Source organism: Lissotriton vulgaris, chromosome 2_1 (genome assembly GCF_964263255.1).
Source record: "Lissotriton vulgaris chromosome 2_1, aLisVul1.2, whole genome shotgun sequence".
NCBI lineage: Eukaryota > Metazoa > Chordata > Amphibia > Caudata > Salamandridae > Lissotriton > Lissotriton vulgaris.
Window position 1 is genome coordinate 302,036,411 of NC_141687.1, and position 24,354 is coordinate 302,060,764.

At 44.8% G+C, this 24,354-nt stretch overlaps 1 protein-coding gene across 3 annotated transcripts in view; it reads right to left on the reverse strand.

Annotated features, from left to right (window-relative positions):
- The window catches only part of RPH3AL (rabphilin 3A like (without C2 domains)), a 1,157,680-nt gene that overhangs the window by 70,468 nt on the left and 1,062,858 nt on the right, over positions 1–24,354 (reverse strand). For all 3 annotated transcript variants that reach the window (XM_086954990.1, XM_086954991.1, XM_086954992.1), the window contains one exon: positions 7,056–7,163. In XM_086954990.1, coding sequence (XP_086811116.1) covers positions 7,056–7,163 — 108 coding nt within the window. The remainder of the gene's footprint in view (positions 1–7,055; positions 7,164–24,354) is intronic.

Genomic DNA, 24,354 nt, shown 5'->3' on the forward strand with positions numbered 1-24,354 from the left:
AAACAATAGTGACATAACAATATCGCTGGAGGCCTCCAATAATTCAAGACATGGAGGTAGAGGGAATTTAATACATACATATATACTAGGTCAACATCCATAGCGCAGCAAAATACCATTAACCCAACAATTCTTCCATAGCAGAGACCGAAGGAGGAGGATCTAAGTTTAGTCCCCTGTAATCCGCCCACCGCTTCCATATCTTATAGTGTTTCTGGGTGCACCCTCTTGCTGCAAAAACTGGGATTTCTAGACTCACACAAAAGTCGAATCCTTTCTTCAAGGTCGCAACCAACGGAGGAGACTCACGCTTCCACACCCTAGCCACATCGCGCTTAGCCAGCGTGAGGCAGAGAAACAGTAAGTGGTGCTTATATCTATTGCCACCTATTACATGAAGCATGAATAGTCGAGGTGTGGGTTGAATGTCCCAACGCAGGGCCAGCAAAAGGCACGCAGCAACCCCCCTCCAAAACTGTGACAAGGACGTACACTGCCATATTGTGTAGAAAAAGTTGCCCTCAGTCGCCCCACATTGCAAGCGTCTAGGGGACGCAATCAGCCCCGCCCGCCACAGCTTATATCTGGTGAAGTAAACCCAAAGAAGGTACTTGAATTGGATCAGCAGCAGGCGGGCAGCTATCGCTGCGCTACGCAGGGATTTGAGCACCTCCACCCAATCATCCTCCTCAAGGGGCCTTAGGTCGTCAGGCCTCCCGTGTTTTGTGTAGTGTGGTGGGGGTATTATTTATGAGTGTATGGTAGATCTTTGTGATTTTGTGATCCCCCAGATAGCCCATAAAGACTTTGGCCTTGATGGGGTTAAATTCAGGTATAGTATATAGCTGCATCAAATAATGGGGAGAGGGCATGTCTCAGTTGTAAGTACTTGTAGAATTGTGTGTGGGGCATATTAAATTCTGTCAGTAGTTCTTGGAAAGATTTCAATCAACCTCCATGTATAACTGCCCCTACTGTAGGCCAATGGCCTCCCAAACCAGATAACCAGATAGCTGCATCACTCGGGATAGCTGACCATTGCGCCATAAGGGCGTTCCCCCCTCGTCAGTTTACCCTATCAGCCCATCGCACGCATCACTCGTTTCCAGACCGCAAATACAGTGTTGGTCGCCATCGGTAATGCCTTAAGCTGGAATATAGGATCTGGTGTAGCGACGTGGCCCCCATTCGACAATGCTCCACTGCATATGCTGGGTCTCTACGATCTCCATACCACCAGTCTTTAAGGACCCATATGTGTGAGGCTGAATGATAGGCCTGAACATCTGGAGTGGCAATACCGCCACTGTAGGTAGATTGACAGCAGGTTCTCAGAGCGACGCGTCACATTCCTCCCTCCCAGAGAAAGCGAGCAAGGATCGCGTTTAACTGCCAGAACCAGGTCAGCAGTAAGTAATAAGGGTGATTTGAAGCTGATAAAGCAGACAGGGCAGGGACACGATTTTGAATATGACAGATCTGCCAAGTAATGAGAGCGCCAAATAAGACCACACGCGAACCTGGTCTGCCGTTTGCGCCCACAGGGGAGCCAAATTTCTATCCCATGAAATTGATTGGGATGTGGATAAAAAATACCCCAGATATTTAAAACTATTGCGAACTATGGTGACTGCTTAGGACCAGGCCCCCAGCTGATCTCGGCCGTGCAATGGACACAGATACGATTTGCTACTATTCATGTAGAGATCAGAGGCCTCCCCGAATATCTGCATGACCCAAAGAAGACGCGGGTGGGTCACCTCCGGTCGGGTGAGGAAGAAAAGAACATCATCTGCGTATAATGCAATACGGTCAGACACCTCTCTCGACCACTCAAAGCCCCGGATCTGGGCATCGATCCTTACCCACGCCGCCAATGGTTCCATGGCCAAGGCAAACAAGTATGGAGATAGGGGGCAGCCCTGATGAGTGCCCCGTGCAGTAGTAGAGGTGCCTGAGATGGAATCCGCGATCCTAACAGAGGGCGATAAGTTGGTGTACAGCAGCCGTATGAGTGTTAACAGGCAAGGGCCAATATTTAAGCGACTGAGCAGGGTGAAAAGACAGACCCAACTAAGCGAGTCAAAGGCTTTGTCCACAACAGCCAGAAGGAATTCTGCAGGCTCCCCCAAGTCGTCCACTGCCGCAATAGCACTACGCGTTCTACAAATATTGTGGCGTGTAGCCCGGCCGGGCATAAATCCTGATTGATCAGGATGTATAAAATCTGAAAGATATGGGACAAGGCGATTTGCAATTACCTTGGCCAATAGCTTGGCTTCCACATTTAGAAACGAGGTTGGACGATAGAACGAATGAAGTCCTGGTGGGCGACCTGGTTTGAGGAAGACTACTATTTCGGCGTGCCTTCAGTCCCGCGGGAGGCAACTGTCTTCGGCTGCTGCATAAAGGGCCGCAAGGTACGATGCCATTAACTGGGACTGGTTATATTTGGGAAATTTGCAGGGGAAACCGTTAGGGTCCGCCGCCTTGCCTGAGTTCATGCTAGCTAGGGCTGTCTGTATCTCATCTATCGACAGTGGGGCATCTAAGACATCCCGTGTCGTGTTTGAGAGTGACCATGGGGGAAGATCGTCAATGAATTTATATATATTGTCAGCAGACAACGTCTCCAGGGAAGCACATAGGGTGCTAAAATATGAAGCAAAACTAGTTGCTATTAGCTGTGGATCTGTAAGAGTTACTCCCTCGGAGTACTGTATAGTTGGGAGTGCCAGGGGCTGCACTGACTGTTGACACAAGCGATGTAACATAGCACTCGACTTATCTCCCCACTGGTATATCCAGCTACTCATCGCAAGCCAATGAAGCTGTGCCTTGTCCAGGAGCTCGCTAGTATATGTTTGTGGAGCACTGAGCAGCTGTCTACGCGCAGTGCCCCCACCCACGCCCCCCCCGAACCCTTGACTGCTACATTCCAGGTCTTTCAGCCTGGCCGCAGCCTGAATTAACTTCTCCCCACGTTGTCTACGTCTCACTGCACAGAAGGCAATGTCTATCCCTCTAAGTGTAGGCTTCATAGCCTCCCACAGTGCCATAGGGGAGGAAACCATCCCGGGATTGAGTGAAAGATAGTCGGTAATGGATGTGTGGATCTGCATCCGATACTGCTTATCCTGAAAGAGGGAGAGCCGCTCTTAGAACGAGGATATCCTCGGACCCAAGGTCAGCTGAATAGATATAGGTGAGTGATCCAATAGACCTCGTGGCAATATCTCAGCGAATGTTAGTCTATGAACATGAATTTCTGACATAACAGATAATCGATGTGAGAAAATGACTCGGGTACGCTGGAAAAATATATGTTTTTTTAAGTGCAGTTGGGTGCATAGCCAGCCAGGTGACCGTCCAGCACATGCCCTGAATCATGGGCAGCAATTTAGATTTCCACGTCAATGATTGCCTCCCACCGCTACGCCATCTATCCAATGCCGGACACATCATATCCTTCCAATCACCTCCCACCATTGTGAATCCCGATGGGATCTCGTTCCATAATGCTGTCAATCTCTCTATCAAATTCCACGCTACAAGGACCAGAGGATCCCCTTACAGTGATCCGGAGACCACTATATACCGCCCCTGGGGGTCAGATCGTGCTTACTGTGGACAAAGGGAATGTTGCGATGAATAAGGATGGCTACACCTCAGGAGCCACTGGTAAACACAGAATCAAATATCTGTACAAATCCGAAGAACGCTAAGCATGGCGTCTTGGTGCCCAATAGTTGGGTCTCCTGCAGTAGCAGGACATCCGCTCTGTATTGCTTTGCTTTTCGCAGCACCGCCCGCTAACTTTTGTCTAGGAGACCGCGGATATTCCAACTGATGATTTTGAGGTCCCGGCCCTCTGGCATCTCCGATTACGTGACACACCTGGCATGGGAATCCCACAGGAAAGTATGAGCTATAGATGTAGTTGACCTGTCTAGGACTATGCAAAAGCGGATTGAAATGGCACAAACCCAAAGTAATCGCAACAAAAACTCCCAAAGAAAGCCCCAACCCTTCCACCCCCCACCCCAATTCCTCATAAACATACAACATGCAGCCAATGGATTCCCTGAAACAAACCCCTGCACATATTAGTGTCTTATAGCAGAGGGAAACTTGTACGTAGTAGCCCAAGTAATAATGATTTCTCAAGATAAGTTCAGTTCGCAGCCATAGCAGACCAGAACAGGATTGAGGATGCAGTCAGTCCTCTGTCAGGCAGCGGCGAGACAGGCTACGGGTCTTAGAGCGCTTCTTGGAACGGGAGTGGCTATGTGGTTTTTCAACCACCCCCAAGGAATTAGGTCCACAGCCCCCAGAGGAAGAAGCAGAGTTAAATCTAGGGGGTGGGGGGTATGCGGCTTTGGCCTGATGGTCTTGTCGGTCCAGCGAAACACCTTTTCTGGTGTTTCAAAGAAGTGCGTTCTTGATTGGTAGATCACTCAAAGGCGGGCAGTGAAGAGGGGCGAGTATTGATTCTTAAGGCCGCAGATTCGTTCCTTCACCTCCATGAACGATTGCCTATGCTGCTTTACCAGTCTAGAGTAATCCAGAAAGATCATGATACGTTGAGAGTCGAATACCAGCTTATCTTTAAGGCGAGCCTGTTGCAATATGGTGTCCCGATCTTTAAAGTTGAGGAGGCTTAGGATTATCGTACGGGGACGTGCACCAGGTGGTGGCCTCTGCATCAGAGCCCGATGTGCGCACTCGATTATAAAGCAGGGAGAGACGGCGTCTGGGGGGGGCCAGTCCAGCAACCATCTGGTAAGAAAGTCTTCGATGTGGCTGCCCTCTCAGCCCTTGGAAAATCTGATAAAACGAAGATTGTTGCGGCGAGCCCGCCCTTCCGCATCGTCCATTCTCGTATCCAGGTCTTTCGTTAGTGTCTCGAGAGTATGAACTTTCTTTTGAGGGCCGGTCACTGTGTCTTCAAAAGTGGAGATCCCGGACTCCGTCTCTGTAATACGCTGCACGGCGTTCAGAAGGTACTGTCGAAGGAGCATGACATCAGAGCCAACGGCCCTGAACTTGGCCTCAAGAGTCTCCCGGGATTGTGTGATTGCCGCTATTTAGTGATGCATTGTTGGGCTTAGCTGCGTCAGTATAACCTTAGCCCGGCCCCTGTGACACCGCCCCGGTAAACTTATTGATTGTTCTTTGTTTGGACGCCATTCCAGTAGGTTTATCCTTGGCCATGCTGTGAGGATATATAAGTTGCAGTTCTCCTGCATCCGAGCCCAGCAACCTCATTCTCCGCAATACAGACCAAAGCGAGTCGCTGGCACTCCGCAACTCTTATAGCTGAACAAATCGGCCGGAGGGGAGGTGCCATGTCCACAAGCCGCACTGAAACGTATTCAGCCGCTTCCGTGAGCCGGGCACCTCACCCTCCCCTAGCGGGTGCCACCCCACTCACGCAAACCTATCCGTTTCTGGCAAATATTGGCCCAAGAGTTCAGGGGTGGAACAATGGCTAAATGTGACCAGGCCCCTCTTGACACTCCTCTGAAGTAGTAGTAGTCCAGCAGCTGCCCCGGTCAGCTCGTCAATTCACAGGCACAGAGAAGCAGCAATAGAGGTCCAATCCCCCGTCCAAGGCTCGCACTGGCAAATGGTACAGTAAGGTGGGGCTTGGTATCCCACTCCCCCTCGATCTCCTGCAGGAGGGGGGTTGGCCCGCCAAGCAGACTATGCAGGGAAAAGCCCCATGGGTGCCACGCAGGGGCAAGCCCAAATCCTCGATCACTGCCACCAAGAATATAGGCGGAACCTCCCGCCGCCCACAGCGACAACAATTCTGGGGCACAGCACTGCCAAGATCCGGGGCGTCAGGCAAGACAGCAAGCAAGGCTACCCGGCCGTCCACCATGGCCCGACCAAGTCGCCAGAGCGCAAATCAGCCCGCAAGCGGAAGTGACACGGCCACACCGAGCCCATCCCTCCACCGCTGATTCACAAATGAAGGCCGTCCAGCAGGAGCCCTAATTCCGCACGGCCGACCATATTCTCTAAGACCGAGAGGACACCAAGGTCCGCTGTCCACAGGACCGCCGCGGCTTGAGTTAGCTGCTGAGACTCCCACGGCAGCAGAGATCAGATGCACATAGGCGAGGGCCCCAAATCACCGCCGCAGGCCCTCCTACTTGCAGGAACGCTGCTCCGCATGCAGCGCCAGCTGTCCCCAATGAACAGCGCTCGAGCCTCCGCTCACCGGCCCCTCAATACGGCAAGTCGCCCGCCCGGCTCACGAAGGCCGCACACCTCTGGTTCCCACAGCACCCGCCAGGGACCTCGATCTTCAATCCGGAGCCAGCAGCGAATGTCAGTAAGGCGCTATGAAGTCTCAAGCGCATAGTTCAGTAGTGATAAATATGTGTCAGGATAATTGAAGGATTTTGAGAGGGCTACAGGGAGCTTGGCTACGGTGCATCCTCCATGTTAGACCGCCAAGCCGACATCCACTAAAGTCAATTCTCCATGACCACTCCTGCGTGATTACCATATACATTGTAGTCATGTATATTTTACTCAATGCCAGGGAGAACCATCATGTGCCCATCCATTGGCATTTAGCTTGTTCTCCCCTCACCAAATAACCCTCCTGTCTGTCCCCAAAATGGAAGCACCTTTTTGCCCCATATCACACTTCCAATTCTGGCCTGCCCAAGCTAGCTGTTCCCAGTAGTTGTGGGGTCCCAGCCATTGGGACACTTTTAATCATGGAGAGAGGATCCTTCCCGCACTTCAATTCCAGAAGCAAACCATACTCAATATATTCTCGCCTACTTTTGTCTGAGGGGGCTAATTTAACTCATGCAGAGATAATGTAACATTTATAACATTTTTAGAAGTGAATTCCTTTTTTTTACCTTAATGCACAGAGATGAAGTGGCAGATATTTCATAAAATGGCCCAAAAGTAGAAGTGCTTGAACTTCTCTATTCCATTCTGCCAGCTGCGCTTATATCAAATTAAAACACAGAAGAGTGCAGTGTCTTGGTCTCCGTAAACAGATTAGGTATTAGATTTTTTCTTACCAGATTCTTTGCTGTATTTTCTGTTTGGCTGTGTCTTCGATTCCACCAAACGAGACTTGTCATCCATACTAGACGAACTACATTCAGAGTCGCTATCACTAGAATCCACTGCAGGAGTCAAAAAGAATTCAGTCACTTAGACTAAAAGGTTCTATGTTAATAACAGCCAAACACGCAACTTTACCATGTTATCACAGGTAGCACAAAAACATAAAATGTAACTATAGATGAGCAATGCAAGGCTCCTCCAGTGTGATATTTCACTGCAAATACTTAAAACCGCTTGGTATGCATCTTAAATTATTTTTTTCAGCTACATTCCTTCCTTAAATTACTTTACTGCTTTCAGTTTAATCGCTTATGTTGGAAAACAGCCCCAAGCATTCACTATTCCATGAAAACATTACCTTTTTGAAATGTTTACAAATGTTTTTTTTGCGCGCTGCTGTGCACAATGCAAAAGAGACAAACAGTGGTCATCTGTAGCGCGCGGATCTATATCAGTCACCTTATGTGCACTTGTGAAGGAGCACTGGGCTACAGCTGACCTGGGTCTTCATGTTGCTTTAGACTTGGAACGATTTTAGATTAGATTTCACGTGCTTACGTTTTTATTGGGGTCTATATTGGTGGCTGGTTTGTGTACTTTCACTCAGGGAGCTTTCTATGGGCAGCCAGAGGAGAAGCTCGTCTGTGACGACATTGCAGAATGTTGATGCTGATTTTATTGAAGACAACGAGGCGAGCATTATGCATTAACCTTTATTCACTACTTCTCAGCAGCAAACACTTCAAATAATCCGGAAAAAGAACACTAAACATCAAACAACAGAAAATAGAACCCCACAGTCCAATAAAAACCTCCTTTCCACCATCTTCTTAATCTTTTGCTGCACTCGCCTATCAAGGTCCTTCTCTTTTGTCCAAAGTCAACAATTAATTCCCTGTAAAACAAAAATATAATTTAAACTTTTACTGCTCATTTTCACATTTCCTATTTATAGTCTAGAAATAATCTTCCTGTAGTTAAAAAAAAAACTCAAAACATACAGGGAGGGAGGGGGAGATAATGCTAGCCTCCTTATCTTTAAAAAAAAATGATCCTCTATGGAGTGATACCTATGAGAATCAACATGTTATGGCAAGACAGGAGGCGAGCATCTGGCATGTTCAAAGCCTTTTAGCACCTTTCTGGAAACATGATCTGAAACAAAACGTCCTAAACACTCACATTCTATCAGTCCGCTGCCTTAAAAACGTCTTCCATTCTTCCCGCATTCATAAAAACTGTACTAGCCAGTGCATCTCTAACTGAGGGTGCCATAAACACAGACAAATCTATACCCGACACCTTTATCACTGACTTCACCCAGTGTATTGACAGGCTTTTTGGCCCTATTTTGGGAGTGATAAAGACTTTAATCTTGCTCACATCTAGGATATGTATTCCTAGCTTGTGTTGGCCCTTTTAAGCCCTTTCTTTCAGACCTAGAAGAGGCCATCTATCGCCTGTTGGCTTTGGCCTGTTATTTTTGCTTATAGTAGAGGTTGGATCCTGTGGTCCCGACTTTATATTACACATTGGTATGGTTTATGTAGGTACTCTGACAGAGCTAAGGGTTATTTCAGAGAGACTCCATTTTGATGGAGCTGAGAGGCTTCAGGGGGAAAGGTTAAGTTTATAGTTAAGGCTGTTGACTGCTAGGGGAAAACCAGTCAGGAATGTGTTTGTCTCTTGGGCCGAGACGTAACAAGCAGCTGGCCACTGCGGTTGCGCAAAGAGCTCTGGAGCTAGCACAGGAATTCGGTGGGAGGCAGCCCTCTGTTGGAAATTTCCATGAGGGGAGAGGAATCCATATTAGCGAATTGCAGGAGAGGAGGTGTGGTCAGTGCAGTTTGGTTCTTGCAGAGGAGAGAGCAGGATGTCTGCTGGAGCTGCAGAATGCAGTGCAGTTCTGGAATGGAGAAAGAAGGCAGATGATTGCTGAAGCTGAAGAGAGAGCAGTGACTATCAGCTGGGACTGCCAGTTTGTCAGAGAGCATCAAAGCAGATGGAGGAGCTAAGGCTGTCAGCTGGAGCAATTGAACCAGAGGCGTGGTGCTGTGGTGACGGAGGGAGAGACAGAGAGAGCCCTGATCCCACCAGAGACAGAGAGAGCCCTGATCCCACCAGAGTCAGAGAGAAATCTTCCTTCTAATAGGTGAGGTAGTCTAAACTAGTCCCCTTTACACTTACCCCTTAATCTTGTCCTTATTCCCTAGGCTATTGTATGTCTAATCCTTTTCTTTCAGCGGTGTGTTAAAAGTTCCTGTTACCCCGCAGATAACCTTGTACTGTATGTCTAATCCTTTTCTTTCAGCGGTGTGTTAAAGTTCCTGTTAGTTATAGAGACCCCGCAGATTTGTGTATGTGTATTTCATCATTGTTAAAATAAAGAGACCCCAGTTCTTAGTGAACTAGTGTTTATGTGTTATTTTTATGATAAAGCTAGCCTTTCTTCTAACCAGTTGCTGTTGAGCAACTGACGGATCAAAAGGGAGTAGGAGCGCTTAAATCAGGGAATAACTCAATCACATAGTGTGTATATCTTTTGTCCCCATACAGTGGAGGTAACCTTGTCTCCTAGTCAGGTATTACTGTTTGAACAGATGTTACCCCATATCAGGTAAGTGATAGTTGAATAATTAGGGAGATAGGAGACCTGCAACTAAGGGATAAAGTTTATACCAGGTAATTTGGCCATCCCATAATATTATTGTAGTAGCAAACCCTTAGTGAATAGTGAGAGAGACTTCCCAACATAGAGACAGAGAGCTGAAGGTATTCATAGGAAAGTGGTCGTCATTGGCAAGTGGCGTTATTGAGAGCACTGGGAAGGAGACCAGTGTTTAGATCTGCCGGATTGCAGATCGGATTGTAAGGGAGTGAGCACCAGGTAGGAGACTGGTGTGTAGTCCCGCTGGATTGGGGACACAATAGAAAGAGAGTGAGCACTGAGGCTGCAGCTCAGTGTGTATGGCACGCCAGATTGTGTGTCGAGTGAGCACTGAGGGTAATCAGTGTGTAATGGTAGATAATCAGAACTGCCCCAGGGTAGATTAGTCTGGACCCATGTGGTCGCGAGACTATGAGGTATGAGTGTGGTGTAGGGCATGGATGTCCTTAGTAATCAGTGAGTATTCTTAGTATCCCTATAGATTTAGTGGTGTTTCTGATGATATGAGCTTGTATATTGCGTGTTCCCCATCCTCAGGTAGGTACCCAGGTGCCTGGATAGATGGTCCTGAGGAGGGAGGTGGTTACGTTCCGGCTGGGTTGGAGGGGCTCTCAGGAGCTGATCCCATCTGGTCCAAAAATCCAGTCGTTACACCCAGCTAGCTATGGGAGCCGTTGAAACACCCTTGTACGGTCTGACATAAGAAATTAACAGTCGATTCCCTCCATCACTTATTCTCCAATAGTCCTGATTCATATTCCTTAAAAACACCTAACCACAGCGAATTTTGGGTAATCATCAATTCTTGGATAAAAAACATTCTATGATATATTCTTCACCCTACTCCAAATTTCAAAATAACTAACTATGTGGTTGAAAAAATCTACTATTGATATCCAAAGCTTTAATTTCTGAAACTCTCTTAAAAGAAATCAAACACAATAAATTTGCCAACTTCAATAACAATTCCTTTAAACCAAGATACTTATTATCTGGCCATTCCTTAATCAACTTATAGATCAGATTGACATCCCAAACTGATTCATATCTCGCTCGAGGTGACCTCGTCAACCGTATTCCCTTCATCACTTTACAAACCAAAGGACTATTCCCAGTTGACATACCCTGGCACTAAAGAATGATCTGCTGCAATAACTGATCTGCAAAAAATTCACATTTCTGTAATAAAAACCTCTCCTAAATATGTCTACTGAAACATTAGTACCTCATCAGCCACCATAAAATCCAAATCCTTTGCCACGCACCAACGTAACCAGACACTCCATGCACTCTGTAGGAGGCTGGCTTAGTATATGGTGTTAACTTATGTAAATGTAGCACCCGGCACTAATCCAGACAACCCTTATGGTGATTTTAGTGGTCTTAGACAACCTTAGAAAGCTCTCTAAGTGGTAGCTATGGAGAGCAGCCAACAGCCAACAGGCTTAGTCCAGAAGGAGTGTAAAGCACCTTGTTTTACCAGTACTAATCATACAGTGTAGGTTAAATGAAAAAGAACCACACAGTGCAGTTATAAATGTATGTATTTATTATAAACACTCACTAACACATTGCAATATCTCCTACCTGAAGATATAATCACAATACACACAATACTTTAGTAATAAAACACGTAAGTAGCACAAATAGACAGTGGTCTCCAGGGTGAGACCAACCCATATACTAAGAAAGGGGAATATGACCCACAACCTAAGTCGAGACTGAACCCAGACCAAGTAGAAGAGCCGGGGACCCAATGAGCCACCCATGGTAAATACCCAGGAACCCCACAGAGGCCATGTTCAGAGCAGAAACACGACTGTGTGCTCAATAAAAGTCAATGTGTAAGGCTCGATTGCAGTTTTTAAGAAGAAGGACCCTTCCCTGAGGATCCTGAAGAAACCCTGTGGAAGATGGAAGGTTGGAGAGTCACTGCACCAGTGGTTACCCCGGAAACCAGAATACCTACACCAGGGAAGCTGGGTGCATAGGTGTGAAGTGAAGTCGAAAACCGCTGTAGACCTAAATGGAGGACTTCAGTAAAAATGCCGCAGGCGAAGAAGGTGAAAGAGTCCGGTGGAACTTACACGGTGGATTCAAGATGAGAGGTACCTGCAAGTCTATGCCAATCAGGAGTGACCAGGAAGCACAGGAGACTAATGCCAACTGATTTGACGGTGACCTTGGCGCTGCAGCTGTGCAGACCAGGCAATATTGTGTAAGACCAGGAGCTATTCACAAGGTGTCCCACGTTGGATGTCAAGAGCCAGGGGGTCGGTGTCCGTCGGGAACACCAACAAGCCTTGACAATGGCAACAAACATAGTAGACGAAAAAGTTTAGTGTCAGGACCAGCCAGGTCCAAATGACTTACCATGACCAGGTAAGTCAGAGCAGACCCCAAGCAAGCATGAAAGCCCACGCCAAAGAAGACCCTTGAGACGATCCATGGGCACAGGAGTCGCAAGAGGTCCTCGGGCAGCTCACCAATGATGAAGGCCCCCAGTGCAGAGGATGTGGTGAGGACAAGATCTTGGAAGAAATAGATGCTTGAGGCTGGAGCTGGAGCTTCTTGGAGCCCGAAGATCTCTGGTGAAGAGAGTCAACAAGCCTTGGCAATGGCACGTCAAAGCAGGTCACAAGGGTACTGCTCAAGTGGTTCTGAAGAGGGATACTGGCTTCAAACTTGCTGTGAAGACACTACAGGCCTCGAGGGAGTTGCAGAACCACCATCTGAACCTTTTGGAGTCCCTAGGATCAGGGCAGACTGGTCAGCTATGTTGTGATGCCTCCAGGTGCAGGGAAGTGACTTCTTCACTTCAAAGGAAGATTCCTTCGGGTTTCTTCGATGTACACAGGCCTGTAGAAGAACCTGTATGGAGCACAGGCACAGACGACACAGAAGACTGGCAGGACGACGAAACCAGCAGCAGCAGGAGTCTTCCCAATTGCAGTCTTGGTTCCCAAAGCGAAGTCCAGCAAAGTCCAAAGAGCACAGAATAGGATGAAGTGATTTCAGATCTGAATCTTGTCCAACGACGAATCTAAGGAACCACTCACAGGTAAGCCCCTCTAAGTACCTTAAGGTAAGGGTTGGGACAATTCAGAGGCCCCTACCACAAGAGGGGGCTGGACAGAGGGGAGGATACACCCCTGTCTTTTGTCCAGTTTCGCGCCAGTGCGGCCACCACCAGCTCCCTGAACTGGTTCCAACTGGAGAATGCAAGGAGAGCACCAAATATACCTTTCAAAGCAGTCTAGTGGCGCTGGCAAGCACCCCCACCCTGGCCCAATACACCTCCCTGTGACAGGAAACCTATTTTCCTGCCTATTTCTTTTCGAGCTTGACTCAGCAGCAGAAGGGCAGAATTGTGACTCTGATCGACAGCAAACGTAGTTTGCAGTCTTGGTCTGGAAGACTGGTACCTGGAGCACTGAGGGCTTCCCGAAGGAGCACTACGGTGCATGGAATCATACCTCCAACACATTTTATGGTGTTGGGGTATGATTCCAACATGTTTGATACCAAACACGTCAGGGTTTGGTTACCGCCAGCTTAGAGTTAGCCATTGTGTAATGACGCATGGCCCCTCATGTATCGTGATGGCTGATGCACTTACAATTCAGGAGAATGGACTCAATGGATTGCAGGGGTGTCCTGCTCATGCAGGGGCACCCTCACACTTATAACCGAGCACCCTGCCTTCAGGATTGAAAGGCCAGCCTTAAGGGAGACTTAATATGTTTTAAGTGCAGTGACCTCAGATATAAGGAAACCTATATCTGTTGTAAGTAGTGCTAGCACCAGCTTACAACAGGTTGCAATGGCAGGTCTGTAGTCACAATTTGGGTGGTCTCCCATGGGTGTCATAATACATGCTTCAGCCCTTTGGGGACCTTTGGTGTACCTGAGCCCTGGGTACCATATACTAGGGACTTTCAAGGGTACAGCAGTAACCAATCTCCCAAGTACTCCCCATGATCCAATTTAGGGAAGAAGCACAGAGACTGGGTCCTTATTAGTAGGATCTCAGTCAGACTAGTCAGAAAAACATATTTAAACCAGCACAAAGTGGGGGTAACCATGAAAGCTGATCCTACTTTCCTACACGCTCCTGAATCTTTTCCGCATTCCTGGAGCCCAAGTGTCATTAAACATTTCTGAAGCTGCTCCTGAAAGATCTGTGAATCTGCCTGTTTTCCTGGTATTTTTTAGATTAGGTTGAGAGAACCCGCCTCCACCAATGGATGTTCTAATCCTTCTACTCCTCCCAATAACCCTTTGCAAGCTCTTATTAACATGTAACATTTTCCATTTTAAACAGAACCGAAGTTCCCTGGATCTGAGAACTGAATCTGAGCAAGGGTGAAATCCCTGCTCTCATCTCCAATGTATATGCTCTTCTCTCCCCATCAAACTCCATACAACACCTGTTTCTTGTCCTGAATACACCGCCCCCTCATCTTATATTGCTTGAATCTGCCTCCAGAACAAAATCTGACATTGTCCCAAAAATCGCTCAACTATTCCATGCCTTCAAATTCCCCAACACCATCTTAATTTCTCTCCTGCTTCTTTTGAAATAATCATATAGTTCCCATACAATAAACCTTTCGCATAGACCTGAAGTCTTCAAACGCTGCAAAGCTTGGTAATGCAGTGGTCCTGGAAATACTGCTTGAATCAAAGAAGTCAACAGACCTTTCACACGAGCCAACTCTCTCAACTGTACCTGTTCTTTCTTCAAAACCAATTTCACTTTTATCTTTTTCTTTGGAGGTAAAAGCTATACCTTCACGGTATCGACTACAAAGCCTAAAAACTACAAATTCTGAATCGGTACCAAGACTTACTTCTCCTGATTTATGATAAAACCCAAAGACTCCAACTACTTCTTCACCAAATACATCTGAGATCTTAAATTCGCTGCATGATGATTAATAATCAGAATATCATCCAAATGAATTTAAATTCCTCGCTCTCTTGAAAAACCTACTACCAGTCTCATCACCTTCATAAACCTGACGATAATCTGAATGGAAGGCACTTGTAACTGGTACAACTGACCATTCCAACTGTATCCAATTGTAAACAGCACTGACTTTCTACAGCTATCTTCAGTAGGTAAAGTAAGCATCTACCTTCTCCATCCAATCAGATTCTTTGAAAACATCTCTCAATAGATGTTTCCCCTGCATTTTGAAATGCTTGTATGTCAAAAAAGAATTCAAATCTCGTAAATATATCACCGGTTGTGAACGCTTGTCATTCTTTTCCACAAGAAACAGAGTGCTTACAACCCCAATCTGATTGTTGTCCATTTTTATAACTGCAACCTTCTCTAACATTAATTTGATCTCCTTGCTCACCACTTCCTCCAAATCTTGCTTGAAACAAACCCCTCTTGGCTCTTGTACTTGCTGTGGCTCTGAAAAGAACTCTATTTCGTAACCTGCCACAACAGCAAACACACACAGATCCTTTGTAATAAGACTCCATTGCTCTAGATGAAATCTTAACTTTCCTCCAACTTTTTTCTGGCTAAAAGTAATGTTGATACTCACCTGCTCCTGAGACAACAGTCTCTTCTTGACCTTGCGATGGTCTCGCTCTGGTCTCTCTTCCTCTTTGTGATAAAAATTCAGAACTTCCCTGGGTCCATCTAAAAGCTCCTCTGCCTGAGCCTTGGGACTAGAAAAGTCACAGGAATATCCCTGGAAACCCACTGTTCTATTGTTTTTATATCACTTCCTCCTAATACCTCCCTTTCATCAAGCACGCTTTATAAACTTCAAATATCACTAACACGCTAAAATGTAACGTTTACAATCTTTATTTTACTTAAAAACAGGAAAAAAGGGCCTTTTCCTTCACAATCATCAATTTTGTTAAAGAAATAGGGCTATAGCTCTGTTCCAACATGGCCGCGAGAGAAACCGCGATATAAAATCCCTAGACGCATGCGTGCGGGATGATTCCGGGAATGAGCAATTCCCCGCAATCAGGTTCTTGGCCTCGAAAATTGCGTCAATCTGCACGTATCCTTCGTCTCGGTACGCCGAACGGGCTTCCGCGTTGACACACGTTCGGCGTTCCGAGACTAAGGATTTTTGTGAAACACAGTAGCACGAAAACGAGTAGATACATACGTGCAGATTGACGCTATTTTCGAGTCCAAGAATGGATTTCATTGCTGCTCCCTGAGGAAGGGCCGTCAGTATGCCCGAAATGCATTGGAGTATATGACAGCAATGATGTCACAGTAAATATATATGATACTGAACATGAATTATTGAATGAAAGATGAATTCAAGAAATATATGAATAAAAACAAGAATTAACTCAAATTCAAATCAGTGTGGAATCCTCATTTTCCAAATAGAGGAGATTAACTTGTGTGCCCAGAGGGATGCGACTAATGCACCATTAGAAGCACGTTGTTTGTTAACATGTGGACTGGGGAAGAAAGTTGGCCACACAAACTGCTGGCTGATGGACACAGAGGAAAGGAGTTACAGCACTCACATTATGAGTGCATTTCCACAGCTGATGGCTTAGTTTTGCTAGCCTGTTATGCACTGAAGAGGAATAAAAGGCTGATATACTGTTGACGCTTTCCATTCATTCCAGCCCCCCCCCCCCCCGGGGGGGGGGGGGGGGCTGGAACTAAGTGAATCCAAAAACAGTGCTAAAAATAATGTACCAAAAAAGGCTCTGCTTGTCTTGTCCACATCATTGGGTAGGCCTAATACAATCAATAGATGCATCTTGGAAATGACAATGTCGAGCACCACTTCCAATTCTTTGGCAACGGAAGTCCAATACTGTGTGATCCCTAGACAGCCACTGATCATCTAGAGGAAGGTCCCTTCATCTGTGTTGCAGCAAATGCACAACGGGCTCTCTGCCCTTCCCATTGTATGGAGACGGAACCTGTTGAAGTAGGACCTACGTAGAACTTTGAACTGGATCAGGGGAGTCGAGGCCTGACAGCAACCTCTCTTGAGTTCATCAATGCTGCTCTCCAGTCCACATCTGCCTCCCATGTCTCCTACTGTTTCCCCAGATTTTCCAGCATATTGTTTATTATTGTGTGGTACAGCCAGGAGAGCGCCTTGTGGGTAAGTGTGTCACCCAGGACCAACTTTCTAGCGAAGAACGATCTTAAGATCCATCCAGCCCCTGGTCCCTCCGCAGGGCATGTGTCAGTTGAAGGTATCTGAACCGATGTGTCTCGACCAGGGCATATTTTTGCTACAATGTCTCAAAGAGCATAAAACCACCCCTAATAACTACATACCCTAGTGTTTCTATCCCAATACGCTCCCAACCATGGAAGCCAATGAGTTTCCCTGTATCAGACAGTGTGGTGGCCTTCCAAAGTGAAGTAGCTCAGGGCGGCTGTGGCGTCATCCCAGGCCCGCAAAGCAGATCTTGCCAGCCCAGCAGCCCCCCCCAGCTATCTGTTCATAGACATAGTGAACATGGGTTGCCCTCTCCATGTCTTTCCTCTTTATCCTATAGGTGGGTTCATTACATGGGCTGTGACCCTATTCCTTAATTATGTGTAACAGAGTAGCCCTGTGGTTTGCTCTAATATCCGGGAGCGCTAGTTTACCATTATATGCAGATCTATAAAGGTCTTAAGAGCTATTCTCCGGTTGACCCCAATCCCAGAGAAGGATGTAGAGTGTAATGTCCACCTTATCGAAGTAAGCACCTGGAATAATAAACGGGATGTCCTGTAGGATATATAGCATCTTGGGCAGCATAAACATTTTGTACAGGGCCGCTTTGCCCATAATCATCAAGGGTAGCTTACGCTATTTGTCTGAAAACTCCGCCAGCAGCACACTGTCCAGGTTCAGTTCTAAAATACCTGTTGCAGTCCCTTGTAATATTGATGCAGAGATATTTGAAACTTGTCCTAGTCAGGTGAAAGTCTATCCCTGCACCCTCCAGCCCTCCCAGCGCCCCAACTGGAGAATTACAGAGGACGGGCCATTGTTCAGCAGAATGAGAGGCGCCATATATTTATGTTGTTACATACTTACCTTGACTTCTACAATTGTGATTAGATTGGGAGTGTAGAGAAGAATGGTTTTACATAAGTCAATTATTAGTTAGTACAATGGGGTCAGCCTTGGATCTCTTTAGAAAGGGGTCATAATTATATACTTCAGTATATCCCAAATATTGCATTCAAGAAGGACCCCATTATAGAGTGTTATGATGTTTGGCCATGTTGCGAAAATGTCCTCGATATGTTTCTCTGGGTATTAATCTACTAACAGTTTGCGTCAACACCTTGTCTCTGACTATGGGTGGGTTTGTACCTATCTATGACTGTAGTGTATGTGGGCATAAGGGCAGGTCAACTAGTTTGGTCAGAGTTTCTTTTAGCTATGATCTCTTGAATATTCAGTCAAAAATCTCACCAGGAACTTATAATGTTGTTCAACAGCATATATGGTGTTTATCTTGGTTTAATTTTTTATTGGTTCTTGAACATACCTCCCACTTAATTACATTTATGATATGCAGACTGACATAACAATCTTCACTCTTCAGGAAAATACCATTTGAATGCTTATTGCTGAACATAGAGTTACCGATCCTCCTGCATAAGTGTAATAACTTGTCTTTGGATAGCGAAGGCAGTCCTGAATAATAAACATGTATCACCTCATAATTGAGGCTTGCAGAATTAAGCTGAAGCTATCAATAAATCTGCATCTATATGGATATGGTCATGGTGGCCGACAAAGCCACATATGTTCACAGAGGATGCCCTAAAAAATGGGAGAGAATGTGGATAAATGGAATAACTCTTTAGAGGAGGTATATGTGCCCCTCCGACAATGGGTTCGGTCTAAGACGATGAGGAGTGATGGAGAAGTTGTTTATTCACTATAAATGATACAATGTATGCCAGATGTACGATGTACTTACGTTAGCAAAGGAATATGATGGAAACTGTAATCATATGAACGTGCCAACCAGTAAAATGTCAATGTAGCAAGTCTTATATTCAATACCATTGTTTTGTTTTTTTAAATAAAAATGAATCTGCATCTGATTTACTGGAGAACCTGAAAAAAGAGACTCAAAGATATGTTCTGACCAGTCTATCCAGAAGGTCTCCTTTGCCCACTGAGAAGTGGAAATTTGACCTCTGGCCAAAACGTCTAAATGAGACCCCAGTGCTGAAGATTGATTTAAACAATAATGTTTAGTAATTCTTTAAGTGTTATGTGACGTTTACTGCACATTAACAACTCCAACAAGAAGAGCAGCAAAAAAGGATATGTTGCCACTGAGAGCCCAATCCCATTTTTCATTGGACCCTCCATAGGGAACATCAAGATGGTGTTGTCAATGCAAACTCAAGTAAACACTAGCTAGAGAAGTGGAAGGAAAGATTATAGTACCAGGGTGATCAGTTTCAACTCCAACAGGATTTGTGGCGTTGTGCAACCAGGACGTCTTTCACTCCCAGAAGGATCAGTTTATCGTGCCATAAACCTGATAGTTGGAGACTCAAATATCTCTTTATCTCATCTTAGGAAAGCCTTCTGGTGCACCCTTGTAAAATATTCAGACAAGATGTTGAATATCATGAACTGTTGCCCAATACCTGTCCACTAGGTTCCTCACTTCTAAAGGGATAGAAAGGTAAGAAGCTGAATGCCCAGGAGAATGGATCTGCAAGACGACGTGTAACATGGTGTGACATTTCTTATGGAACATATGGTGAGGAGCTGAGTATTATTTCAACACAACCCCATGAGGGATGTTGAAAAGAAAGTGCAACATGGTGTTATGTCCCTCGGCATGCAGAAAATACAACACCATAAAGGACCTGAAAAATAAGTGGAGAGCAGTGCAACGCAATGCGTTAGAATCTCATGAAGAAAAGCAGTGTTTGGTCAATTATTTGCGGTTTTATGATACAGAAATACCTGGTAGGTTACCAAAACTCCAGGCTTTGACTGCTCACAAAACTCTGGGACGTGCAAGGTCTGCTATTGTCAAGAGTCCTAGATCAACAATTGTTCTCTCCCATGCAGTAAAAGACAGGGACCTCTGGTGAAATAAGACGACTGCCACTCTTTCCTGGATCTTGATGAACAAATGGGAAACCAGATTCAGACACCAAGACTTGATACTGAGAGTACGAGCCTCCCGACACTGCAGGTCACAGCAATTTCTATCAATATCTAGACGTAGGCTTACCATTTACGTTCTTTACATAGTATAAGCTGTTTTAGCAAGGACAGATTTAGTACCAAGAACCACTAGTTGAAGATCCAGAGTTTCAAACATATGCAGTGACTCACTTAATTTATTAAACTGGGCATTTTGATCATTCCTATCTAAAGGGCTCTTTTACAGTCGACCTGTTGGCTTGATAGAGTTTAATAAGATGACTAGTTTGTCTCTGAAGGATAAGAAGTAGTCAACAGACAACCACAAGTCCACTAAACACTGTCCTAAAAAAATTCTAAACACTACGTATGTGAGACTAATAGATTACATTATTGTTAATTGCTATTAATATGGTACATTTTGGTAACGAAAATGAATAATTTCCCTGAAGGTGCAAGGAAACAACTGATGCACAGTCTTAATGCTTTTGACATGCAAATTACAGCTAAGTACGAGCACTGAAAATGTAAGTGAGGACTACTGGAGGTATATTGAGTTTGACATCATCAGGCGGTGGCTAACTTTACTCAAAGGTCTTTAAGGTGAGTGGTACCTGGGCCTCTCACTATCAAGTGCTACTAAAGCAGCTGGGTCAGGAGTATGTGGCTGTGCCCCCTGTGTCATGGCATGGGGGGGGACATAATCCTGTCTTTAAGAGGCTCTTCTGTGCCGCAAGGATTGCTGCTTCGGTTATTCACCTTCCCCAGAGTTTCACTTCTCACCCTCAAATTGTGGGCTATTTGACGGCGAGGGTCTGTGCGTGTGGATATTCTCTCATGCTGGAGAGGCATGTTTGACAGCTGGGAGATGCTGGTTCGGCGTGGTATATTCCGCATTTGGCTTTGCATTTACTTTTCTCACACTGCAATCTGCTACCTGGATATATTAGCTTCACCGCTGTCTTCCACACCTTCCTGGGGGCTTTTTGGGAACACCTCAACCGTACCTTCATCTTGCAATTTGCATGTTCTCCTCTTCTTTGGGGACAGGCACGGGTGAACTTGAATTTGAAAGTTTTAGTCGATGTACTTTTTCTGCTACATCTTTATTTTAGTCATGACATGGAATTATAGCTCATAAACTTGTTCTATTGGACTCTTGTTTATCTTTGATCTATTTTGTTATGTTCACATGAATTTATTGTACAGCACTAAGTAAATACATTACAATAGTTGCATGCTGTGCCCTTTTTGTGTAAGAGGCTTATTGCGGATAAAAACACATCCTTAAAACTACAACTGCACATCAATAAAAAAAGCTAAGAAAAACTCTACTTACCTATAAATATTAAAAAGAAAAATAGAAAAATATACAAAACCGCATTAAATAACATTAAAAAAGTCAAGTATATAGAAACTGGATTGTTACACTAGACAAAAAGAAAACACTAACCTCACATATCATCATAGTGACAAACCAACAAATGCTACCCAAATAATGTACACTGGAAGTGCAAAGTCGGGCATGAATGTAATTTAACTATTTACATTAAGCAAGAACAAAAGGCGAATATTAGTAATACAGTATGTCTCGAGGCATCAAATGTAAGCAGGTACAGAAATACCATCATGAGCCTAATTCATGCAGTAGCCTAGGAACAGAAACAATGAATTAATGAACATCAGATAAATGGCTGTTGTGTTTGTCATTCATTCGAACTCGATGACTCATTATCAGATTTATTTTGCTGATCCGTTATCAGATGTCGATCTAAGTAAAAATCGGAAATCACAAGTGTAAGCAAATAATGAAAAGTTACTTCTGAGCACCTGATAATAGTGGGTTACTAGTGAATAAACCTGCAGGAAGCACCACATCACACCCTTTCTTAAAATATTTGTCAAATTTCTAGGGAACGAGGAATCACACCACAAAGAAGCAACACAAATCTAATTTTACAGAAGACTGCATTTGAGCACGGTGCAATGATGTAATCTAATATTCATGTTAGATTAAAGTCTTTTGTTATGCTTTTTGCGTCCCATTTGCTACATCTAAACGCAACAGTAGAAAAACACAAGAGAATTTACACTCCAAGAATTGATAGTTTACTGGGGACCAAGTTCTGGTAAAACTAAATACTGCGCTATTCTAAGCTAGAACTGGTCATGATCTTATGAGTCTCCTTGAAGAATGAAGGAGGAACTTCAAGCCCTGGGCTCGGCCCACTCTTAACAATTGATCCCCTAACCCTTTGATTATATTGCTATGACGGTACCTCCAAATTCCTTGCCAATCCTAACACCCATTCTAGGACATATCTTGTTGCTAAGTGAGGTGGAAAACAGGTTCATCATTGCCAGGATCTCCAAGGCATAAAACTTGGTATCATGAATTTTAGTCTTTCATTAAAGGGCAGCCAAGTTTTTGATAAGCAGCTGAAGGCGGGACTAAATTTGTGGTTTTGTTTTTATTCATTGCATTGTTTCACTAAAGCGAGTAGAGAGTAAATATGATGTGAGAAGGTGATTATACCACGGTTTTTCGTATGTGACTAACCAAGTACAAATCAGGACTTATGCCATGGCCACCTTAAAGTAGTGCCACACTGAAGATCTGATTTATAAGAGGATCAGTGATCCAATCGGAACCTTGGGATCCAAGTTTAGTGATACTCAACTTTACGCTACATCACAAGGAGTACTGGGTCATCTTTGGAGTGTCAGCATAAATAGGCTAGGAAAAGAGATGTTATCTTAAATGCAGGGCAAAAGATTAAATATGATGGGCCATGAGATGTGAGACAGCATATAACTTTATTAGAGGTTTCCCAGAGGACTCAGTTTGCAGATTGATGCCACCGTGGTACAGAGATATAATTTGGTGGATTCTAACCTGTCACTCCGGTGCAAGAGTTGCAGCACATAATTCGGACCTTGAGCAGTAAACTGCTCAATCAGAGGTTAAAAAGAAACATTTATATCCAACTAAAGTCTTACATTTCACATTTCTGACCACAGGTTTTCTGCCCATTATCAATGACGACGATAATGACAAGAGTATCACGAGATTCAGTCAGAAATTAGCTTCTTAGTCAATCTCCATTCAGCACCAACTAAATTTCATGGTGTACTCTTGGATAACAACCAGACAGACAGATGGTTTCGATCAAGTTTGGTTAACAGCTGAGTGTCACCAGCACAACGCTGACATTATGAACCCCTACTACTGCAGGTTCCGGATTTACATTTCATGTAAAAAACAACAAAGGGCGAGGAGAACAGAAATGTAGTACTACACAAGATCGATGTGGTGTGAAATGAGGCGAGAGATGGATTTCCCAGTGTCATCTAGTGCAGTGCCCATCCCAATAAGTGCATCAAATCCTGTGCTAGCCATTCAGCAGTTTGAGTGAAGGCACTTTCGCATGTGTATCATCACTATCATTTGATTACTAGTAGTCTGGGCTCAAGACTGTACAGATTCTTAATAGCAATATCATTTTCAAAGAGGGTTTCTTAAGCAGTGAAGGAACCACTACAATTATTAAGGTTTCTCACACCAAGTCTTCAGAGAGTAGGCTGTTTAACAACTCAGAGAGCAATGGAGGTGTCACGTGGGTAGGATAGGCCCAGTTAGAAACACCATCATTTTACATGTTTCTTTAGTTGCCTTCTTTCTTTTGACATGCATTTGCTTATGTGTCTGTGCAGGAGAATATTTTCTGAAACTGCAATGCTTTTAGTTCGGCTTCATAGATACACTATCACGACACCTTGAATACTCTGTACGAGGGATAAAGTTCATTTGCACAAATGTTGTTGCATATTGTTGTCTGGTAGGTGACAAAGCTATCACAATAGGATAAACAGCGGCTTGACCAGGCCTTCGGCATCGTAGGAAGGTTGTTGTTATGTATTCATACAGCATTGATTCTGTGTTTAAACTGAGGAGCATTGAGCTGACACTGCAAGATTGTTGCATGACAGAATTCCAGGCCAGATGATTCCGGTTTATCCCTGCAAAGAGGGATGTCTAGCTTACGACCAAGACTGGCACCATGATGACACTTTGTTAGACCAACTGGCAGGGGTTTGGCAGATTACCCACCCTAGGGAAACTAGGCTAGGAAGCACCAGGTAGGAGCACACTATAACAGTAGTTTTATGCCAGCATATATTCACTTTTATAGCACACATCTTTTTCACTATTCTCATAATGCTAATCACACTAATCTGTTTCATCCTACTGATTATCGCAGTCCACACATTTTAAACAAGAATCACAAACAATGCTTCAATAAATATCAGATGACCTTGCAGAGTAGTTCCTGTGTATTTTTTTGGGTATGCATAAGTAACTGAGAGAAAGAGTTTTAGATCTATCACCACAATATACTTGGAGAGTCAAGGTTGTCATGCTCTGAGATTGAA